The 25,645-nt window shown below is 31.4% G+C and overlaps 1 protein-coding gene across 1 annotated transcript in view; it reads left to right on the forward strand.

The window, feature by feature from the left end:
• The window catches only part of NCAM2 (neural cell adhesion molecule 2), a 429,294-nt gene that overhangs the window by 320,010 nt on the left and 83,639 nt on the right, over window positions 1–25,645 (forward strand). Inside the window, exons 10-11 of the mRNA XM_006215779.2 lie at window positions 19,266–19,453; window positions 23,674–23,770. Of these exons, the coding sequence (XP_006215841.2) occupies window positions 19,266–19,453; window positions 23,674–23,770 (285 nt within the window). The remainder of the gene's footprint in view (window positions 1–19,265; window positions 19,454–23,673; window positions 23,771–25,645) is intronic.

Below are 25,645 nucleotides of genomic sequence, written 5' to 3' on the forward strand. Positions count from 1 at the left end.
TTGTGCTCCTTTGTGAAGGCTCTGTGCGAGATTCCCTTTTCTTGTCTTTTTCGGTTTCTAGAATATGCCCACCTTCCTGGCTGGCAGCCTGCTTACATCTTCAAAGCTAGCAATGGCAGATTGAGTCTGTCACATCACATCACTTTGACTCTTTCCTTCCTCACATCTTCTCTTTCTCTGACTTCCCTGCCATTGGACCCACATTGGATAATCCAGCATAATCTTAACTCAAAGCCCTTAGCTTAATCCCTGCTGCAAAGTTCCTTTTGCCTTGTGAAGTAACATGCTTACAGGATCTGGAGATTATGACGTGAATATGTTTAGGGGATCATTGTCCTCTCTCCCATGTATGTTTTCGTCATGAATTATTGATTTTCTCCACCAATTTCTGACTCAGTATATTTTACCTAATATTCAAATAGCTGTTCAAGTGCTCAGATGCTTATGGTTTGTATACCCTTTCCACTCATTTACTTTTCACCCAGTTATATTTTTATATGAAGTTAAAATGTGTCTTTTTAGACAGAGGATGATAAAATAGTGGTTTTTTTAATCCACTCTGTCAATCTCTACCTTGTAATTGGAGTGTTTCAACTAGGAGTTAGAAATAAATGGATCAAGTAATACATATTTTAGATTTTGCTAGGCCTTATGTGGTCTTTGTCACATAGAAACCATTTTAAAGACTTGTTGATTTTTTTTCCTCTTACAAACCATGAAAAAATTGCCAAGTCATTCTTAACTGTAAATAATACATATAACAGGTTCTTTGGCTATATTTTGCTCATGGGCCATAGTTTGCCAACCTTTAGGTTTAGATTATTATATTTAATGCAGTTATTGATATAATTTCATTTAGATCCACAATTTTATTTTTTTCTGCTTTTACCCCTTATATTCCCATATTATCCTCTTATTTTCCTGCCTTCTTTTGAGGTATTTGAAAACTTTAATATTTATTTTAATTTGTATATTGGTAGTATATCTTTGGATTGTGTTTTATTCTTGTTTTGTTTTGCTTATGTTCTTCAGGGGTCATAATATACAAACTCGACATTTCGCAGTCTATATTGAGTTAATAATCTGACACTTTACATTAAATGTAAAAACCTTGCAACCATACAGGTACCTTTATAAGTGCTCCGCACTGATCTGTTTTTGTTATTGATGTCATATGTATCACATCTACATTCATATTCATGGAAAATCTCACTAGAAATGATGATAATTTTTGTTTTAAAGAGTTATAAATATATTAAGGAACTGAAGAGAAAAAACTGTTATTTATTTATTTATCCTTTACCATTTCTTTTTGTCTTTCCTCCATCCTGCATCCAAAGATCTAGATTTCCCTCTGCTATTATTGACCTTCAGCCAGAAGATTCTTCCCCATTTCTTGTAGAGCATAGTTTTCGAGACAGAGTCTATTATTATAAATTTTTTCTCATCTGAAAATGTTCTCCCTCTCTGTCATTCCTGAAGATTTTTTTTCCCCTGGAAAGAAATCTAGGTTGATGTTCCTTCAAAGATGTGATTCACTGTCTTTTAGCCTCCTTGGTTTCTGATGATAAATCCATGATAATTTGAAATATACACCCTTGCATGCCATGTGTCATTTTTCTAAAGCTGTTTCAAGTTATTTTCTTTATTTTTAAGTTATTCATAGTTTTAATTAGGATGTGTCTAAACGTGGCTGTCTTTTGAGTTTATCCGTTTTGGGGTGTACTGAATTTCTTGAATCTGTAGTTTTATACTTGTCAATATATTTGGGCAGTTTTTGACCCTATGTCTTCAAATATTTGTCCTGTCCTAATCTCTTTCACATCTCTAGAATTCCACTCACATGTATGTTAGAACTTTTGTCTCAATGATCTGTGAGACACTGTTCAGTTTTATAAATCTTATTTCTCATTGTTCTCATTGATATAGATAATTTCTGTTTTTTGCTCTTCAAGTTAACTGACTCTTTGCTGCAGTGTCTCCTTTCTGCTACTGAGCCCATCCAGTGAGGTTTTTGTTTTAAGATATTAATTTTTTTAGTTCTAAACTTCTAATTTTGTTTTGTCTTACATTTTTCATTTCTCTGCTGTCATTTCTTATATATTCATTCATCTCATGTATGTTTTTTCTTTATCTCATGGAACATAGTTAAATTAGCTGCTCTAAAATATATATCTGATAGATTCAACATCAGAATGATATTCTGATATATATTCTGGATCATTTTGGAATATGCATATGTTAATTGTCTTTTCCCTTTAGAATTCGTAATATTCTCCTGGTTCATTGAATGCTGAGAAATGTTGCATTGTGTCTTGGCTACTGTAGAAATGCATGCAAAACTCAGGTTTAGGTTGAGATTTCTGTGGTTATTCACAGAATTATGGCATCTCCTTCTCTGACTCCTGTATGGGGTTACTCCAACACTCTTCAATCTATGTTGGCTTCTTTCGAGAGTACCTTGGTATTTCTGGATGAGTTTCAGGTCCAGAATCATTTTGAAGCTCCTTATCTATCACCTGCCCTATAAACAAAGCAAGTAGGAAAAGGAAAAAAAAAAAAAAAACAAATGGGAAACTAGTTTTCATTCCCCTCCACAATTTCTGATTTTGTTTTTAGAAGCCTTAGGTAGTTTGTTTTGTTGTTGTTTTATTTGTTTGTTTGTTTGATTTGTATTATTTCTAGTCCTTATAATTATTACCGGTAGGAAAGCTGGGCTATCACAGGCTTACACTGCCATTTCGGAAACAGAAATCTATATACATATAATGTTTTTTAAGGAAACTTTAAGACATAAAAATTTTTGATTTTCCTAAGAGCATGAATGTTTTAGTTTCAGTTTCAGCAGTGTTTATCTCTTCCCTTCATTTTTTTCAAAGTTTATTTTTATTTTTTACAGTCATGTATCCTCAAAGATATCATTACCTGATCAAAAGATTGTTCAAACTGCAAAGTCCTAAAAATAAGTTGAACTTCTTTTTTTCCCCTTCAATGTAGCTATCTTCTTTGTAGTCAATATTATTTAATTTGGCATTTTTATCTATATCCAAACTTAGTCTTCCTGGAAAGTACAGTAAATTATACATATGTTAATCATTTCAAATTTTAAATTAAGAGTTAGGATGGCTTTAGCTGAGGCTTAAAGTTAGATGTTCAGATTGTTAATAGTATTCTTTATCTGTAAAAAGAATAATTCTCCTTATGTAGACTGAATTTCAGGTAAAGCAAAGGAAAATGTTTTATATTTTAAGATTAATAAATACACTATCAGATTTTAATGATGCATTTTATTGACATATTTCCTTTTTTTACAATCTCTAAATAAAAGGAGTTTCTCTTGCAGATATAAAAACATGAATTCTGTACTTAAGCTATCATCTCTTTTTTTTCTCCCCGTGATGAATTCCTTTTAAATATCTGTTACAAATTATTTATAAGTCTCTTGACGTCTAGCTTCCTCTTTGATTAATACAGATTCTTTATAGTATGTCTTCATATGCTTTAATGAAAATGCTCTGTTTTTTCACAAATTTACTCATAAACTCCAGGACAGTACTAAATATGTTGGGAACCCAGCTCATTTTTCAAACCTTATACTACATTTAAGCATAAATTTTAACTTTGGCAAGATGTAAATTTGCCCATGTATGTGCTCAAACTCTATTGTATGTATATGAGATCACCTTCTAGGTACTTACTATAATTTATTAAAACTGAATCATGTAAAAAAATGTTTAAAATGGATGAACATAATGGTGAGAACTTATGGTAAGTCATGTAAATATGCTAGTAAAAGATAATTCATAGTTAAATAGGAAATAAAATAACTATTCACCTCAATAGCATTCATTGCTAAAATTCAGATTTTATTCATGTGGTAGGAACAGAGAAAAATGCCACTATGTTATCATTTGTCTATAGTTATTATTATTTGGGGGTATGGAATTCAATAATCATTTAGAATATGTAACCATGGTTATAATTTAAAATTTAGCAGTTTTCTCTCTTTCATTTGTAAGTAAACTTAAAAGTAATTTCACTTATAAGTAACTTTGTTGTAAATTAGTGTCATTATATTTTGAAAGTCGGAACACTTTTTTACACCTACAATACTACTGGTTGTAATAAATCTTATATTCTTCTTATATGAAGATTAATAGAAATTCTAGTGGGATAATGTAACACAACAACCATGATTAGTACTGGCGCTATCAGATAAGCTTATTTCTTGGTAATTAAAGCCTGTGTCATTATAAAATAGGATATTTTATTTAGTGACAATATTATAGTAATAAAAATTTAATGTAATGAAATGTAATATCATGAAAAAGTATTAGTGTAAATAAACATTGGTATGTTAGAAATGGTAAGAATATTTTTATTCTCTATCTTTGATTTGAAACAGTATAGAAATTATGAGGATTACAAAGAAACTATACAATGTGACAAACACTTTACCAGAATAGTCTTTACTACATGATTCAGGAAACTACAGTGTATTATTGCTAAGAATGAGTAGGAAAGAATGGAGCCATTTATAATTTGATACCAACCACATTTATTATAATAGCATTGAACTTAAGGTGTTTGGATTGCACCTTTTATTTTTTGTTCAAAACCTCTTTTGTGTTTCAGTTTAGGCAGATTCCTTGGCATCCCGCCAGTTAATTTTCAACATTTCAAAGGCACTTAAGAAGCACAAGTTGTACTGAAGTTCCAATTTATAAAACTAAGGAGATAACAGGCATGTGACATGTAGTTTAATACAGTAAGCACCAATTACATAGTATGTTTAATTACAATTACAATATCATTAAGTTTTGTTACTAGGTACTCATTACTTATTACCTGTTAATTAGACTTAATTATTTTATGTGATAAATTTAATTTAACAGCTACATGGTAACAACGCCTGTTAAGAAATACTGAATTTTTCATTTACATTTTTTCCCATCGAGCTCTCTGTACCTGCTTTTATTTCTTATTAGATATAATAGCAATATTTAAATGAATTTTCTTCTGTGGTATGAAAGTCATTAGCAAAATGTTAAAAACCTTTTAAGGATATAGAGATATGAATTACTCTTATAGATTCATGTTGCTTTCATACTTATATGGATTCCATAGAATTAATAAAACTTTGTTTTATCACACAATTATTTCCTTACGTTTTGCAATCTCTCAAAATAACTAATTCCAATAGCGTGCTCTGCTGCATGTACAGGATGCAGTAGGGAAGATCTGACCACGATTTTGACATTTAAAAAAAGTATCTCAATATACTCTTAGAAATAAGAAAAAATCCTTATTGATAGCAGACACACATTTTATACCTGTAATTAAAATCTTGTCTTATGACCTACCTTGTCCATTCACCAAAAATACATTTAAATTGTTCCGATTTTGAAGAAGATGGCTCATTTGCAGAAGTAAATTGATTCTAATGTCAGGAACTATTTAGATTTTATATCCAGCATGATGATTTCAAGGACAGCAGCTGAAAGAAATATAAAGTTTATCTCTACATCCAGAAGATAAGAAGAACAAGGACATTAAAAGAGAAAGGTGAAAAAAGTCTCTTACTGCTCAGCTGTATTTTTTTAACCCAAACTTTACATGAGCCTTTTGGGAAAATTTGAAATATCACATTCTTCATGTGTACAGATACTATAATTTACTCTAGTTTTAGCACATTTTTGTCTATCTCTGACAGATATCATTTGATTTAGATTAAATCGTGTTAAAATGTACTTCAGAGATGATGATGATGAGAAGTTAAGGAATTTTAGGAAATACCCTTTTGGAGGATAAATAGACATGAACAAACAAATATTAGTCATTTTGTGTAACTACTGGATTTATCAATAGCTCTTGGCACCTGTGTAACTTAATTGTCCAGAAATATCAAACTCTACCTACAATTTGCCACAACTTTCTGCCCTTCCTCTGGAATGAAGACCGTGTCCCAGGGATCCTAGTTCTCACTGGTACAGTGAATGTCTTAGCTTGGACTGCTATGCCGAAGTCTCATAAACTGGGTGGCTTAAAGACAGCCATTTAATTTTCATGACTCTGGAGGCTGGAAGGCCAAGATCAAGATGCCAGACTACTCAGGGTCTTGGTGATATGTCTTCACATGGCCTTTCATTGGGGCATGAAGGTGGGAAGAGAGACACCTCCAGTCTCTTCCTCCTTCTTCAAGGGCGTTAACCCTGGTGATTACGTCATCTAAAATTAATGCCTTCCAAAGGCCCCACCTACACATACGGTCACACTGAGGATTGGGGATCAACATATCCATTTGGAGGAGACACAGAAATTCATTTCTGGGAATGATCTTTCTGGATTTGACAGAGAGGACCACCTCACAGAGGGAACTAGTGCAGAACTTCACAGGATGAGGCTGAACACTGGGACCACATCCTCCTCTTCCTTAGCATGTGGTGCCAGCAGGTTTACCTTGTTGAAGTTACTACCTGATCCCTTAGTCCTTAATAGCATGAGCATCAAAAGTTAAGGTACTTTTCTTGAAAAAGACCATTCTAACAACTTGATTCCCAGCAGCCAAAGCTCTGTAGCCATAAATCCTTAAATCCTCTCAATGTTGTTACCTAATTTCAGTGAAGCAAAGGCAAGGACTAGCTTTTCCTAATATTGTGAATGTATTGTTGATACCTGTCCATGGACTTAAGCCAGCTCACAGTCTGTGATGATTTAAACTGCTATCTAGTTTATATATATACACACACACACACACACACACACATATACACACACATATACTTGCATACATATATATATATATATATATACACAAACACATAAAATGTACATATATAGTTCATATATATATTGTGCTTTACTAAAATAATATTTAAATGTCATAGTATTAGCAGCTAGTCTTAGATATTAATGAATCTGCTTGATCAGATTCTAAGTCATTGGTCACATCATTTAATTACCCAAGCTTCAGTTTCCTGATATGTAAAGAGGAAGAGATGGATCTAAACTTATTTTATGAATTTAAGCATACTGAGGTTAGGATCTTAATTACATTTTTTTTAATTCAACAGTATTTATCAGGCGTGCACTACACACCAAGCACTTTTCCAGGTGTTAACTATGTAGAAGTATAATAAAGCAAGCAAGAACACTTGACTTTATGGACCTTACATTCTAGCAGGGAAAACCAGTGATAAAACAAAAAAGCAAACTATATAGTATGAGAATCAGGGAAAATGGCTGAGGGAAAAAATAAATAAAGCAGTGCAGGGAGGTGGGTATTTCATCAGCTAATGTCACAATAAATGTACATAATAAACACTCCCAAAGTCAGTGACAGGCAATATTAATTCTCATGCTCAGCTGGAATTGGCTGACCCAGGCAGCCCTTGAATAGGGAGCTCTGCTTCAACCAGCAATGCTTAACTCCATGTGACACTCCAGGAACACTAGAAACCAGGCTGCAGAGGTGGCCGCTAAAGGGAAGAAGCTATATCATGGTGATGGCAGAAACATAAGAGAACAACTCAGTAATGAAAGCAACTTGTAAGTGTTTGCTTATGTCGTATGGTTAAGCCTAACATCAATCCAGCAGGGAAATACGCCCCTCTTCTACTGGGAGGGCTTTTGGAGAGAATATTTGCTGAATAAAATCAGCCGTATCAGAAGCACATGCCTATGAGTGAAATTTCAGAGAGTTAATTTAAAAAGAATATTCAGGTTGTGAAAATAGTTATGTCTACATGTTTCTCTAAATTTCTTTAGACTTGCTTACGTAATCATCGCATATTGAATAAGAAAAACCAACATAATTTTCAGTAAGTTGTTTTAAGGACATTAAAGAAGTAAATGATACTTCTGTATCTTCATTTAAGAACCTTCATAATCATTACTTAGTTTCATAATTTTCATTGTACGACACTAGAAATAGTATATTATTAGTGTTTTTCAAAGATGCAAAATGATTGAAAGGACATAAAATATGACACTGTATCTAGAAAACTGGAGTCTACCTATATGGAACAACACAGAAAGTATAAAATAACATATAATTTAATGCACTTATAATTAAATATGTGTCACAGAGATTATACAGCTGAGCAGTAATAGAGAAAAAAATCTCCTGTTGGATTTTTATAACTGTTGGTATCTCAGAATGCTTCATAAATAGCAAGATTTCAGAGAGTTCCTATAGATACAAATAATTCAATGATAATCATGTTTGTTTAGGAAATTTTGATTTTTTTGGGCCTGGTAAAAAGTCTTCTATGATTATTAGAACAATTATCAATGCAGGCAGTCTAATACCATAAAATATATCCTATTTTTTGATGCATTTATTTGTATGTGTGTGTGATTTTCTCAAACTTCTTACTATGGTTATTTTTTGTTACCAATACTCTGGGTCATCATGCTAAAATAATTGATTTAAAATTTTTCTTGCCCTGTGCAATATTTCTCATTATAATTGCTTATTTTAATTATTTAAAAAAGATCTTTATTTTAGTTTTTACCTAATAATAAGAATTAGATATGAAAAAATTCCAGATCATATCTTAATAAACCAAGATAATAATGTTATTTGGATATTTGCACATTTATTTTAAAATTTTATTTAGTTTTTTTGATTTGGCACAATTAGATATTCTTTTCTAGAAGAGTAAAAACTTTTCCACTGTGAAGTTATATCCACAGAGACAAGCTTAATTGTTTCTAACGTCTCTCTTTTTCTGAGGAGAAGAAGACACACATATCTGTGATTTTTCAGAATCTCTCTGGGAAATCCCAAAGATAGTTTTGCATGTAATCAATATCCTAAAATCTGTATTTTGTTTCTTCCTAAATTTAGAGTTTTACTTTGGAAAATCAAAATCAGAAGCACTTTCACAGATTTGTTCAGTTGGCTGAATTAGAATTATAGGTGTCTGAGAAACTATGTAGTTACCTATTTAATCAAATTGACAATAAAAAAATTTTAAATAAACATAAAAAGTTAAAAAATTGCTTCCTTGATTAATTTTGTTATGGTGTTTTGCATTCAGACTACGATTTTCAGTGGGTTCTTGCTTCTTTTAATTATACTTTTAAATTAACCAATAATATTAAATCCATTAATATTATTATAAAACTATCAAATATTTGTAGCATAAATGTTGTACATAATAGTATAGTACCAGCTGCTTTATATTTATTGCCGTATTCTTTCATTCAATTGATAGTTATTAGTGCTTAAAGTCTATTCACCCTAGGGAAACAAAAATAAAGAGTACACATTTTTTTAGCTTAAAAAATACTATCTAAAAGGGGAAACCCATATCAATAAACTATCATTTTAAGAGAGGCTGTACATTTTTTGGTTTCCATTTACTATGATGCGATGCTCTGAAATGTATCACCTGTGATTCATTTCTAGTCATAACTTGAATTGCTTTATTTATTCTACTTGGCTCAAATTATTTTGCCCTATTATGTAAAAAGAATTAAATTCTGATGATAGTTTATCACCTACTTAACTAAAAAATTATTCTAACCAAGTATACATTAAATATATACAATACATGTCAACAGAAACAGTAGTTAAGGAGAAAGAAATTATCTAAATCCAATTAAATAATACTTTGGCTATTTGAAAGTTGCAAATATGTGACAGTTTGTTACCAATGTTCAGTTTTCAATTAAGAGACTTAAAAGGATGTAGAAAAAGTTTATGTAATTCCCTACATTTCGGTCTTTCAGCTAAAAGGAGATAAATAGAAAGGTAAAATGGTGTTAATAATATTACCTAAGGTAATGTAATTGCTATTACATTTGTTATTTATATAACATGCTTAAAATATTGATGGCCAGTCATAAGCATCACATTAGCTATTACCATCATCATTGTCTCCAGTGTTATTTATACTACTGTGATGATGTTGATAGTGATGACGCAGGCAATAATACTGAGTTTTTCTTGTTTGTGTTCCATTGTTGTGACCCAGCCACTCCATTATGCATAAAATAAGCAACATTCTAGAATGTGCAGCCAAGGACTTGAAGATATACTAGTGAAAAGGTTTTAATTTGCTTTTGATTTTTTTTTAAGTCATCGGGGTTTGCTAGAGCTGGGGAGTTTAAGAAATTAATTAAATTTGTGGAGCTATTTTTACCACATATAAAATGAATGACCAAGACATGGAGTTAAATCACTAGATAAGCAATTTGCATTTTACGATAGTTTTCCTTTCAATTTTAATAAAGGTGGCAAACTTTAAAGCTGTTTGACATCAATAAGCACAAATTACATGTGTTACAGAATGTACTACTGCTAAATCAAATTCTGAAGAAAATAACATTATTGTTATTTGTAAAACAACTTTCACACTGCTGTATCTGTATGAGCAGCCACTCTTCTTTTGATAACTCAGAAACTTTTGTGAAAGAGATTCGCTTAAGCTTTGTATCCTAAATTTATATGTGAAATTCTGCATTATAATCATCATCATCACCATCATAATACAGTCTTTAAAATACTGTAGCCTTTTCTGGAAAATTCAATTATATAAAGCAACAACAGAGAACAGAATAGCCATAGGTGGTACAATACTTATATTAGTATTTGTATGAATGACTTAAGGAGGAGAGAGATTAGGACAAGGCAAAGAAGAATAATAGAAAGAGGAATAACTCACCTTACTTATGATCAAACTTTTCTTGTGATCAGTAATACTTAAGGCACTAATAACAGTCACATTAAAGAGAAACTCAGCATATGCTTAGAAGTCACATATAGGAATATCTTAATACAAACGATGCTTATGACTTCAGGGCTATAAAATATGCTGAGCTTTTATTCATAACTTGGCTGTTCAAGTTTAGTACAGGAAATGCACACCCAGTGTATGGTTAGTTGGCAATAAGCACACATCTAATTTCATATTCCATGTAGCCATTAGAATTCCCATGACACATGGACTGAATTCAGTTAATTGCCATAGCTGATTCTGCATATGAGTGAACATACAGCAGAACTAGATCTATGAAATTATTAATTGAATTACCCTCTAAATGTGCCAAAGGATATAGTAGTTTATATTCCCTTGGTAGTTTCCCTCCGCATAAATCAAATGAGAAAACTTAATGACTGGAAAAGGAGTCGAGGTGTTTTAGATATATTTAAAAAAAAGTGCAGTTAATTCCTAGCTAGTTTAAGGGGTTGGCTTCTTCGCAAAATAGGCAATTAAGAGTCTGTGGAAGACAATGCATGATTATGGAGTTTAATACAGGGTTGAAGTACCAGGTTCTGTGATTTTAGAAAATTCAAGCAAACATCTCTACACTTTGCTTCCTCTGTTAAGTAGAGTGATATTATCTAGAATACATACTTCCCTATGTTTCATTCATTTCAATTAACTCTTGTTTACTGAGTATCTACTGAGTGTCAAATATAAAGTCAGGTGCTGTACAGAACTGTGAGAAAAGCAGCATCACCTTTGCTCTCATGGAATTTATGTTTTAATTAGGGGGATGGAGCACACACAACTATATTCATATGAAATATGTAAAAAAAACGTAGTTCGACAGATGAGACAGCAAGTGCAAAAGGCTGAGAGAGGGAGAGAGTTAGGGATGGTTAGGGTTTAAGGATTAGAGTTAACCTGGAGTCAAGGTCACAGGAATAGACATAGGCTAGCTAATTTCAAACTTCATAAATCATCATAAAAGTTTTTGATTTAAGAGGTGTGAAGAGAATTTTGGGAAAAGTTTAAACAGGATAATGACATTATCTTAAAATAGAAACTGGTAGGCCAGTAAGCTGGTAAGGACAGCACTTCTAAAATTGGCCGCGTAATGATTATGGCTTTGATGGGGAGGTAATAGTGGCAGTGGACAGAAGCAAACGGTATCTTTCTATACTGTGATTTATGGTGAGGAATGAATGCCAAAGCTTTTAAAATTGAATATTCTATTATACAATAAAATTATTGTTGCTAGTATTTGTGGTTCTTAAGATCTAATATTAAAGGAAAATTTGAAAAGTTTATATCATAGAATATGATGACTAGAAGAAAGAACAGTATTTCACCACAGTATGTAAATTATTTGGAGAGCATGCAAGTAAGACAGATACGCTGTAATACCGATACCATTTACAAGGGCAATACATACTGTGTTATCAGTATCAGTTTAAAAGACGTAAATTTATTTTTCATTTATTGTGAAGATTACCCTAACAAGGCTTTTCAATTTTATTCACAAAATGGATAGTACTTTGTATAGTGAGGTTGAATAGTGAGTTGCCTGATTGTATTAATCATGAACCTGTAAAAATTCAAGTCAAAGATTTTTCTACGTCGGTTCCCACAGCTTGTGCTGTGTTTTGTGATCAACTCCAGTCTTCTCACAAGTACTCAGAATTCAGGGATCCAGGCCAGCCCTCAACAAGAAGTAAGACTATGCTCAGGTCACAGGAACCAACCACCAATAAATCATGTTCAGAGGAAAAAAAAAAAAAAAGGACTTCAGAGCCTTAGAGCAAATGACAACTGAAAGTAAAAAGCTTGTAATCAAGTCAGGAAGTCTTGTAAAGTGACAGGAAGGAAGGAAAGGAAACAAACCAAAGGAAAGGAATTAAATATCAGGACAGGAGCAACTTGGCACTAAGTTGAAGGAAGTCCTAAAAGTTTCTTTGATGTCTCCTGCTATGCTTGGAAGTATATTTTTCCTGGTCCCAACATTGAAGAAGTGACAAAATCAGATCCTGGCAAGCCTTTCTCTTTCCTCTTAGGCTGGCCACTTTAAACCAGAAATTCAGTCAAGGTCATGTGTGTAAGTACAGTTGAAATGGTCCTTAGCCTTCTGCCTGTAACAGCTGCCATTTAATTAAATCTAAATAATACCTCCTTAGAGATCTGTCCACTGTGATAATAGCTAAGAGAACATAGTTCCTTGATTTTTAAAGTCTGTAGTCACTTTACATCCAGTTTAAAAAAATCCCCTTCTTACAGTCTATGCAGTAATATATACATTTTTATTTATCATGTAACCATTAACTAGACATGGAAGCCTGAAGATACTATACTTTCCAATATTTTTCACCAACTAGGACCTCTTATATTATTTTTTCTTATGAATTCTCTGGTTTTAAAGATATTAACTTAGTAAAATGACATTTATTAAAGAGAGATTATTCTTCATTTTCATTATATATTCATGAATAGGTATATATATATTCAATATATTCAATACATATATATAGTCTAAGTATATGTATGTGTATATGGTAAACTACCAACAAGAGGCTTTTAAACACATGACATAATTAGTATTACTCAAGGGTTTTAATATAGTTTTAGCCAAAAGTAAATATCACCTTTTATATGATCTGCTGCCTCTTTTTATATGGTAAATATTATAACCCTCTTTATATTTTTAAAAACTTGTGCCAGACTCATGTTTTCTCTGTTAGTGAAGTCTTAGAGATTAAGAAAACCAGCTCAACTCAGTAATTCTATAAAGAAAGAAAAGAAAATCAAAAATCCAAATTAATAAGCAGGAAACAAAGATCATATCATTGCTATCTGGCTGAGTTGGAACTTAAATCTAATGGCAGACCTAAGCCAATTTCCAGTACAATATTTTACTTATAAACAGCAACTGCAAAATTCTGTTTTCCAGTGTAGTTTGTCCACTATTGTGTGTGTGTGTGTGTGTGTGTGTGTCCAGATTCTTATTGTAAGACTTGGGACAATCCATGGGAAGCAATTATCACTGTATTTAACATAGTTTACGTGCTCACAAATGTTAAGAGGTTAACCCTTAACCCTCTATTGGGAAGCTTTCCCTGCACATCCTAATTAGGGTCAGTGCTGATACCTTTTGAGGCAGGAACCTTACCCGTTCCACTTCCATTGTACCATGTATTGCCTTGCAGTAGAGGTATTTACTTTTGCATCGGCCTGATCCACTACAAAGGATTTCCTGTTGACATGAATCCCCCACATTTAAACAGTGCTTAGCTTAAGGAGACGCACAGTAATAACTTTGGATAATTAGTGCAGTGGCTGCCCTTCCCAGAGGTGCACATCAGAATGTTTAAGAGGAAGCCTTAGACATCTGATTCTTTTCCTCTTATGAGCTCAAAATATAATGTTGATGAATAGCGAGGGTGGCAAAACTTTTATACTAAGCAATTATATCCAGCATTTGCAAATGGATTCGTGTCAGTAAACGTAAACTTTGATATTATTTTGACCAGAGATGTGCAATCTGTTCAATCATTAATATTTAGAAAAATTTAATATTTTGTTTCCCAAGGTAACTTATGATGGCAGTGTTTGAAATTGATGATGCAATAATGGAAAAATAGATAAACGGTTTAAGTATCAAACCAAATATAACCAAAACATCAACAAAATGCTAAATCAATCCCAATCTTTTAGAGAATATCTTTAATTTTTAAACAATTTATTGTAGGAGTAAGGTATGTAGAAAAAACAGAATTGTATCATCCTTTTCATGGTAACATGGATTCAGTTTAGAATTCAGATAAAATAAGGACATTGTTTAAGGGATCAAGTACAATATATGATATCACTATACTGTTAGAATTGAAGATGAGTTTTGCTTTCTTGAAAATATGAGTAAAATATAACACTTTTTTTTTAACTTTCAAGCATATTACTTTCTGTGCTTTTAAAAAATAAAAATTAAGGTACTTACAATTTAATTCCAAATAGTTAATGCCTCCGAACAAGTAAAACAGATAACTTGAAATTTCTCTGAAACGATGCATATATGTGTCCACTGTAGAATGAATTCAAGTATATACATATATGCATATACATGTGTTTGTGTGTGTTTATTTATATATATAATATATATTTCTGAAAAGATCAAAATTGGAATGTCTTTGTTGAAAAAAGTACAGAATGAGAAAGATACCAGTATTTATGTTTGATATTTTTAGAATATAGAAGACATTTTTGCATTTATGTTTAGTATTTTTTTATGTCCTATTTATATTTTTATTAACAATTCCCTTTAGTCTTCATATATTCCAGAATAATCTTTTATTAGAGACAATATATATACTCAAGAAAAATATATGTGAATATAATTTAACAAAATACTTATTAATCTACATTTATCAGGTTCAGATATAAAAACACAATATCCAAAATATGCCCAGTGTATGTTAGAGTTAACAATGAGGGAAGCAATGTGATATAGTTTCACGTCTTAATGTTTCAACAGTGATTTGGAAACAGATAACAACCTAATTTATTCATCAGTGTCCTAATAGGAAGTTGAATATTGAGCTCTACTTGGGAAATTCTGTGAATTTTCCTGATGTGAAAATTATATAGCAAATGCATTTTAAATAAAAAATATAATTAAGAAGTGTTTTAAAAGGCAATTATATTTTAACATATTAGTAAATATGCCCATTTGAGGATTAAATTTATTCTTTATTGAGATGTCAAATGATATCTTGCATTACTTTAGGCAATTTTTTTCTTAATGCAAGAATTCACTTGTGATGATTAAGAGCAAAGTGCTATGATTTAGCATATTCATAGATTCTTAATCACAAGGAGGCGAGACAGCACTATTTTAAAGTTACCTTTGAAATACAAATCTTATCTATATAAGCAGTAACCAGATTTATTTTATACACTATTTTAATATTTCTTATTAATTCAAAGTTCAAAATAGGTTATCATATTAAGTGTAGTGACTCAGAGAAAGGCAAATATCCTATGATATCATTTATATGCAAAATCTTAAAAAAAAAGATACATATTTGTACACTCACTTATTTCCAGGTGATGCCACAATTTATTTCCTCCATATAGTGTTCGAAGGCTTTCATGATGTGAAAGCCCTACTTTTCTGAAAAGGCCTAATTTTCTGAAAATTAAAATTTCTGATTTATCAACATGAGATATGGCTGCATTTTTTTAGCCTGAAGTCTTCGTGTGCTGCCTCTGCCAGAGTCACATCCTTTTTCTAACAAGCAGCCCGAAACCAATTGTTCAATTTCATTAACATGCCAGTCTTGTGCCAGAGGATATTGCTGCCTTGCTACTGTTTGGATATTTACAGAGCGTACAGTATACAGGAATTTGGTTTCTGTTTTATTGTAGATGAGAGTTGTCAACATTTTCCCATCTGACACCACAAATACATTTTTTAATGTGGCTTTTAGTATAGCACGTATTGCCTGTAGCACGTTGGCATTCAGCATCAGTAATTCCAAATTAAATTCCCACTGAGATCATCAGGCAAGCAATTAGTGGCAATTGCTTGCATTTATAAAAAAGCCAAATCATGCCCTAAGTTTATGGTTACATTATAATAAAATAATACACATATACACACAGATGCTGTATTGTGGACAGAGTATACTGTGAGTCAGGAATTAATCATTACATCAACATGTATGATTTTCATATTGGGGTATATTTACATGCAAATACATTATTCATAAACCTCTCTCTAAAATATTCTCATGCTAAAGAATTTATATTTCATATATAATAAGCAGTAATAAAAATTTTATAGACAGAGCTAGAACTAGAGATGGATGCAGACGTATCTTAGCTTTTGACTTGGAATATGAGGAGGTTTGGCTTTCCTTACAGTTGCACCCCTAGTTTTTTCTATGTTCTTAGATTTTTTTCACTTAATCTTACCGGCTTTGAAAAAGCTTTTTTTTGTCCTTTCTCCTTAACTGAACCATTGAATTAAAAACTAAATGACAGTTTAATGTCCAGTAAATGTGACATACGGTTCTGAGAACCAAGTAAGCATCTTATGTTATGCAAGTATATGCTTGTGACCAAGACAAACCTTTTTTTTTAATTCAAGTATAATTGACTCACAATTATATAAGTTTTCAGGTTTAGAACATAGTGATTGATATTTTTATACATTAAAAAGTGATCACCAGGATGTCTTGTTATCACCATACAAAGTCGTTACTATATTATTGACTGTATTCTTCAGGCCTTGTTGTATTACATCCTTTGACTTAATTCATTTTATAACTGGAACTTTGTATCTCTTAATCTCTTTTCTCTATTTTGCCCACTACCCCAAACCCCTTCCCTCTGGCAAAGAGCAGTTTGTTATCTTTATCAGTGAGTCGATTTCTGTTTTATATTTATTTGGTTTTGGTTTTTTTTAGATTTCATATCTAAGTGAAATCATATGGTGTTTGTCTTTCTCTGCCTGACTTAATTCACTTAGCATACATAATACTCTCTCGTTTCATCCATGTTGTTGCAAATGGCTGATGGCAGGATTTCATTCTTCTTTATGGCTGAGTCATATTTCATTGTGCATATTCATATACATATGGATAAAGAAAATAAATATGGTATCATTTTCTTTATCCATTAACCCATAAGATTCAGATTTGGTGGAGAAGCAATCATATGGATCCTTGCAATTCCTATGACTATGCTGAATGAAGGATAGCATAGAATCTGAGGGAGCACACAGTAGGGAACCTTACTGACCATTGAAAGTTGTGGAAAGGCTGTGTTTGGTTACTGTGGAGCCTAGTTTTGGAGGCAGTCAGGTGAAGGTAAGGGCGGGCACGTTGCAAGCTGAGGGAAAACCAGATGCGACTGTCTGTGTAATATTCAGTACCTCTAACTGCCAATAGGTGTCACTATCAGGTCAGCTCCCTTTTGGGGACATTAAGGTATTTTGAGTTTTTGTTATTAGTATGACAATGCACTGAAAGTCCTTTCTATTAACATTTGATAATATTTCTACTTATTTTCTCTGGAAAGATTTCTAAGACAGGTCTGTAGAATGAAGATTATGAAGTTTTTTTTAAAGGCTTTTTATGCTCCTAAGGAATTGTCCCAATTATATTCCTCTCAAAATGTATGATGAAGTCCACATCACTAAAATGTTGCGAGTATTGAATATTGTAATTTTGTTGCTGGGTTGAATAGAAATACAATGGACTCTGGTTAAAATTGCACAGATTCATATTCCAGACCTACAACTTAGTACTAGAATAAGCTTGACAGCTCTTACTCCAGATCCTTCATGCTTATAACAGAATATCTTCCTCACAAGGTTATTAAAAAGATACATAGAATAAAATACATAAGCTTATGGTTGTGTAGGAAGCATCCAATAAACACTTTATACTTCTGTGTGAGATTGGCATTAAAAACATACAGTAAAGCATATATAGGACAAGAATATTTAAATAACCATTTATGCATTTGTACTGGGGATTATAATTCTTATATATCTGATATATAATCTGTTGATGTAACAAAACTGGGAGGAAGTCATTTTAAGTAATTTGAGTAGTAAAAGAAAACATTTAATTTAGACAATTTGAAATGATAATTTATGAGGGATATTGAGTTCTAATATTACTAATGACAATAATCAGTATAAGTATCAGCAACATTTTAGCTACTGCTTAATTTGGAATTATACTTTTGTGTAAATTTTTTTAAATGAATCCTCTCAATTATACAGTCAAGATACTGAGACTTGCCGTTATGATTGATTGGCATTCGGTCTGTGTCCTAGCATGGAACAAACGAAAAACCATGTGTGTGTGTCTTCACAATTAGATTATTTCAATAAAATTATATAATGTGTTTTCTACTTTTTCTTACTTATCACTAAAGAGGTCTGATCCAGATGCCTGAAAATTCACAGAGCATTATAGGAACTCAATATTTAAATTAACTTATTGATTAAATTAAATCATGTCTAGTAATTAAAACTAGAAATGATATTTCAGTGCAATATTTGTTGTGTAGTTGTGGTATTGCTATTTCAATTGAGATTTTATATCTGCCTTAAAATATTTTATAGAAGGAATTATATAACTAAGATAAGATTTAAAAAATGATGCAAGATCACTGATTTTATTAAGTTTTATCTTGAATTATCACTTTATAATGTGGCTTGTTTTCAGAAATATATTCCACTTACATAGAGAGCCATTAATTTACTAGATAGAAATTTTTGTCAGATTATTAAAAGCAAACGACTATTAAACTATTTCATAGTTTAATAATTGACCAACTTTGAATGTTTTTATATTAATCTTAAAATGCTTTAATGAAACAAATAGTATATTTTTATGAGTTCTGATATCACATATTAAATATATGAAATTAGAATTGCTGTGGTTTCTTTTTGTAGTCAAGCAATAATTACTATTGTTTTCACTAATTAAGTGACTATTTACCTTAAAGAAAAGGTCTGTAATGTTATATTATATTGCTTTACAGATGCTCCCAAGTTCGTATCAAACCAAACAATTTATTACTCTTGGGAAGGAAATCCAATCAATATAAGCTGTGATGTGAAATCTAATCCACCAGCATCAGTCCACTGGAGAAGAGAGAAATTAGTTTTGCCAGCTAAAAACACCACTAATTTAAAGACTTATAGTGCAGGGAGAAAAATGATATTAGAGGTAAGTCTTCATATATATATCAACAAATTTTATTATTTTAGCAGTTATCTACTATTTTAGAATGCGTTTAAGTATCTTAATATATAAATGTAATATATAACATATATTTTATCCTGTAGTATATGTGTACCATATTGTGTATATTTCATGAAGAAAAATTTGAAGAGAAATTTTATACATTAGGATCATAGTCCATTAATGTCTCAGTATTTACTTATATAGAAATATGGGTAAATAGCAAATGTCATTATTTTTTATGAATTTATTTTTGGAAAAAAAAAACAATTATATCAGGGGAAAATATCGGGAGAAAGAAAAATTTGTCAGTTATTGAAGGCCAAAAGTTCAACTTCAGTGTTGCTACTAGCCATTCGTTCTGTGATTACACCTTCCTGCTCCCTAGAGTGGCATATATAACTGCTGTCTACTGGCTACAAAGTTACACATTACTAAATAAACCAGATGTACTTGACAGTGATCATGAGTCCTTCCAGTTTATGATGCTTTCAGAACAATTGGGAATTTTCTTCTGTCTTATTTAGCTAAAAAGATGCTACATTTTCTCTACTAATTCCATATACATGCATTTTAAAAACATATTTTTAGAATAACACTTGATAGCCATATTGCATTAACTTAAAGATATTCTCATTGGTGCCATATTGACTCTTCTACCCAGTAATTAAACTTAGGAAAATATTTGGTTGATAAAAGGATTTAGCTATCATTTCCCCCAAATGTTTGGGTGACTGACTCTTTGGTAATTAAGCCACTTTGTCTAAATCTATTTCAATTTAAATTGCTTTTTTAAATATCTGTATTAGAAGGACTATCAATTGGCAAATTGACAGGGAGATCAATTTTAGAGAGACGTTTGGGCAGATTTAATCTAAACTTTAGGTATTTAACCACAGTGAAAAATCGAGGTTAGACTTGACTTCAGTTTGGGGTAGTTTATTAGAGCACGGGGACTGCCATAACAAAAGACCACCGACTGGGTGGCTTAAAAAGAGAAATCATTTTTTTTCACACATTTCTGGAGGCTAGAAGTCCAATCTCAAGGTACCAGAAGTGTTTCTGGCGAGTCTTCTCTCATTGGTTTGTAGATACTGCCCTCTCACTGTGCACTCTGTGACCTTTCCTCCGTACCTGCAGAGTGAGCTCTGGTGTCTTTTCTTCTAATAAGAAAGTCAGGCCCCACTCTGATGACCACATTTAGCCTTAATTACCTTCCCAAAGATTCTATCTCTAGATACAGTCACATTAGAGATGAGGGTTTCAATAGTTGAATTCTGTGGGAGGACACGATGCAGTCCGTAACAGGCAGGTGTAAGTTCATGTTGAAATGACAGACTAATCCGTCATCCGTGCTTTACTTCACCTTGCCACTTTTCAGTTTCTAGAATAGCTCATAATTCTCCATAATCAATGTCAAGTAACATTTTATGAACTGACACTTGAATATCGTACTCATATAAAGCTCTCATGTCATTTAATCTTCTGCCTAAACAGCGTTCCTCCCCACCCCAAAGTGAAAACTGCCATTGTTGTTATTTTGTACATAGCTAGGTAATCTGTTGGTTAAAGCACTGACCTTGAGCTACACTGTTTTTTGTGGGTGTGTATACTATTTTCAAAAATTAAATTCAAATCCAGAATAAATAATATAGACATGTAACTAACCCAACTTAAAGACGAAACAACGCGAAACAACAACAACAACAACAAAAGCAATACTAATTGTGACTAATTTTGACTACTAGCATCTACAGTTGCCTGGATAGTACCTGGTGATTATTTTTGTCTACTATTTATTATAATACTCATGTAATTGCTAATTTTTAAGAATATATAAAAACTGGAAAAAAATCAAGTTTACAATTAATAACAAATTGGTCAATAATAGATGTCTTGAATTAATTTTTGAAGTTTTCCCTTTTTTGTTTAAATATTTGTATTCATTTTTAACTTGTAAATTTTAAAACATAGCAAAACATTTTTTGAATCCTTTGGGTTCCTGCCATGCCAATAAATGCACTTCTGAGGTTCATTCAAATCTGTTCCTTTGTTTTTCCTGAGCACTCTCCTCAGGGAATAGGATAACTTTTCAATGTATGAGCAAAATTTGATGCCAGAAGTTTCCAACAGGTTGATTGGAATAATATTCTGCTCTGGATCATCTGCATTATTATTCCTTTTGGTCCAAGTAAAGATGCTGTTAAATAATTGGTTTTCTCACCATGGAATACACAGAAAGAGGAAATCAAGTTTTGGAAAGTTTAGGAAAGAGACTAGAGAATTCCTTTATTAGCGTTGTACTCGCAGCATATATTTTGGTGTTCAAAACTGTGTCTGTTAATCTAGTATAGTCTATCAAAGTCCAGCATCTTAAGTAAAATGAATTATATTAACCGCATATTAAAATATGAAGAAGTGGTGTCATAAGTAGATGTTCCTAGCACTTTGCGGATAAATATCAATAATAATTTGCATATTTTAACATTTAAGTATTTTTAAAACAAACAATATATATCTCTGTTGTATATTATTATGTATTTTGATTAAATTGTCTATTATTTCACTGTGCTGGGATTGGATGTAAAACCACTACTGGATTTTACTTTCATATGGCTTCTCTGTAACGCACCAGATATTCTGCAGGGCACGTAATTTGGCCTGGTTATGTCGAGATCTGTATTTTATTAATAGTCTGTGCTGCTGGTGTATTTTCTGTATTTGTTAATCATATAGCATGATAAAGGTATTATTTATTTCAGAGAGAATTATTAAACTTTTGTTCTTGAGAGGTGAACTCCCAGGAACAGTGAAGCAAAACAAAACTGAATTGAGACTTTTAAAAATTGTTCCAATGAAGACAGATACATTTAAATTAGTTTATTACTCCCGAGGAGCTGTGCAATAGCCAGGATTCTTTGACATGGCTCTCCATCTTTGCATCGCATTGATTCAGTGCGCATTCCCGAATGGTATACCATACAAATAGCTGTCTCCTATATCTGTATAATAAAGCGTTTTTTTGGTCAAATTCTTTTCTCACTAGTAAGATTATTTTAGAGTTAAAATAGCTTTATATGTTGAAACCTGAATGTAAGAAAATTAATATTTTAATCACTTAGAAGTACTTATATAAGAGCTGTTAAAGCTGCTAATCCTCAAACGCATGATCTCTTCCTAGATGGACAACTGACTAGAGAATGAATGACACAGCTTTTTTGTACTCTTTCAGAATTATCATCATCAGTGGACCTCAAAATTGCACTTCTAGTTAATAGCCTCCCATTACCACAAAATCATCTTCCCCCTTTTGGATAGAGTTGAAATTAACAGCAACTCTTGTTGTAAGCGTATTCTCTCTTAATTATAGTTACTGGGATTGAAAATTATATCTATTACTATCATCAAATCTCTTCTCTGAATTGATACTTCAGAATTTTGGTACGTTAGAATTACAGGGTTGGTCCCACAGTTCAGCAAGAGAATCATGGAAGGTTAACTTAATTATGGATTTCCAATCTATAAAGATTGAGGTCAGCAATTTTCCCCCTAAACTGAAAGAGAATGATAGGAATTGAACAGAAGTAGAGACAAGATACTGTTATTAGGTATCAAGATAATGTCCCTGTCTACAGGGATTGCTACACAGAGGCGAGTCTTACAAAATCTCTTCCTGGAAATATTTTTCTCTTGAGTGTGTCCTCATCCTTTGTTAATATTTTATATTCAATGCAATCATAAAAAGAAGAGAAAGCTGACATATTTTGAGTCTTTCTTGAACTTTAAATCTGCCTAATTTTAGGCTGAAACTCAGAAAACAGATAGGTATCGATGTCTCTGGTACAGGATTCCTGTTTTCAAAGTCAAGTCTGCAGCAATTGCAGAGTATATATTTTTCAAACTGTGTACTAATCATATATAAATATCTAGTGATTTTCTATTTAATAGATACAACAAAATGATGACATTTATCTACTTAATAAATTGATAGATAAACTCTATTTTACTTAGTCCTATAGATAGTATAGGTCCATGGTTTACATCTTAAAAGGGGATAATGCTCACTTGAAACAGAAAAAGACTTATAGCAAGAAGTTATGAATAGTTGAATATGTGTAAAGATAGTAGGCATTAAGGAGTCTATTTTAAAGCTTCCGTGATGTTGTTTTAAAATTGTTAAACTTTTCTTATTATAATTATTTTAGATTGCACCTACATCTGACAATGACTTTGGACGATATAATTGCACAGCAACTAACCGTATAGGAACAAGATTTCAAGAATATATTCTTGCTTTGGCTGGTAAGTGTAGCACAATAATTTCTGGGATCTCATAAAATATTTCTGGAAGCAATAGCTTTTACATTTTAATAAGTCTGATCTAGGTTATGATGAGAAAGAAAGAATTGGCGCTTAAAAATTTGGAACAGTTGTATCTGACATATAGTGAGGACTTAAACTGTATTCACTAATCAAGATTCATTTTAAACTTTTATCTAATTCCCTCAGCTTCATCTGTGATATATCTAGGAAAGAGGCAGGAAATATATGTCCTAAGAAATCATCTTAAATTTCATGTAAAGCAAGAATCCTGTCCAAAAATAAATAAATAAATAAAAGACATATTTAGAGAAAGTAAAATTAATCTATTTCAAAATTTTAAATTTGAAAGTACAAAGGCAAATGGAAAAATGTTGGTTATATGACTTTTGCTGAGATATGTTTTATTTTGTGTATATAAAAACATTCTAGCTCTTTACCTAAAGCTTAGCAATATAGAAATAATAATCATGTAAAGTAAAATTCACTTTAAATGGAAATTAGCTATGTTTTTATTTTTGTGTGTGTGTGTGTGTCTATATATATACACACACATATATAAGCATATATAATTATAGAATTTGTCATTATGTTTTACAGGACTGATTATAAATCTGAAAGTATATATGTTTTATACTTTATATAGCTCAGATGATGCAAAAACATGAGTTATTGTCTTTTAAGTCTAGGTAGAGAAATAGCAGACAATTACTGTTATGTTATTTTTTAATAGAATAAATTTTTAATAGAATAATATTTATTTAATAGAATAATTACTATTTAATAGAATAATAATTATTTAATAGAATAAATAAAATTTTAAAAAATTATTTAATAAAATAATATTTAATTGAATAATTATTTAATAGAATAAATAAAAGATCTATTTTTAATAGAATAAATAGCGTCCATGAAAATGTTTTAAAACATTTTCAAAGTCGAGTTCTAATATATAATTGTAATTTTATATTGTTATGTACATACTTACTAAAATACATTATACACTATTAAAATAATGTCATTAATTGTAAAGATCAAAAGGAAAATTTAAACATTTACAAAGCTAATAATCACATCATTATGTAACTGGAAAACCTGGCTATTCTCCAATTTAACTTTTATTTTACTACTCTAGGAGAGAAGGGAGGGAGGGACTGTGTGAAAGGGTTTTAGGGAAGGAAGTAAGAAGGAAAAGATTAAGATAAGAGGGAGTTAAGGTAGAAGGGAAAGGGAGCAGGAAGGGATGAAGGAAGGAAGGAAATAAACCAGTATGTGTTGACTTTCATGAAGTCATAAGAAACTAATCTCAGTGAAAATCATGGGAAATAGACTCCATGCATTTAGGCATATGAATAAACCATTATACAAGCCAATTAAATTCTAGGAAAATGAAATGTACTAAGTCATATCAAATTCACTGAAAATAAATTGAAGTATCATCTGTAATAATAAGAAGCAATTGCTACTCATATGAACCCCAAGCCCTAGGAAATTAGGCAAATTTCCTTGTAATTAGTAGGAACCTTTTTAAGTAACTAGATACATGATCAATGGATCTGTCTATCTCTCTGTCTGTCTATCTATCTATAATTATATTAATACCAATACACTATTATATATTGCATTTTCTTACAAATTACCCAGTTTCCTATAAGGTAATATTTGATAAATGACCAAGACTTATTTGTATAGTTTTTAAGGGTCTGTTAATTCTAGAAAAATATGCAAAATAGAACATTACATTGATGAGATTTAAACAATCTTATTAAATTTATAGGAAATACTGTCTATACATCTTTGTATCTCATATTACTTACTGTAATTTTTTATTAAAAATATATTTGGTACATAACTTTC

Source organism: Vicugna pacos, chromosome 1, assembly GCF_048564905.1.
Source record: "Vicugna pacos chromosome 1, VicPac4, whole genome shotgun sequence".
NCBI lineage: Eukaryota > Metazoa > Chordata > Mammalia > Artiodactyla > Camelidae > Vicugna > Vicugna pacos.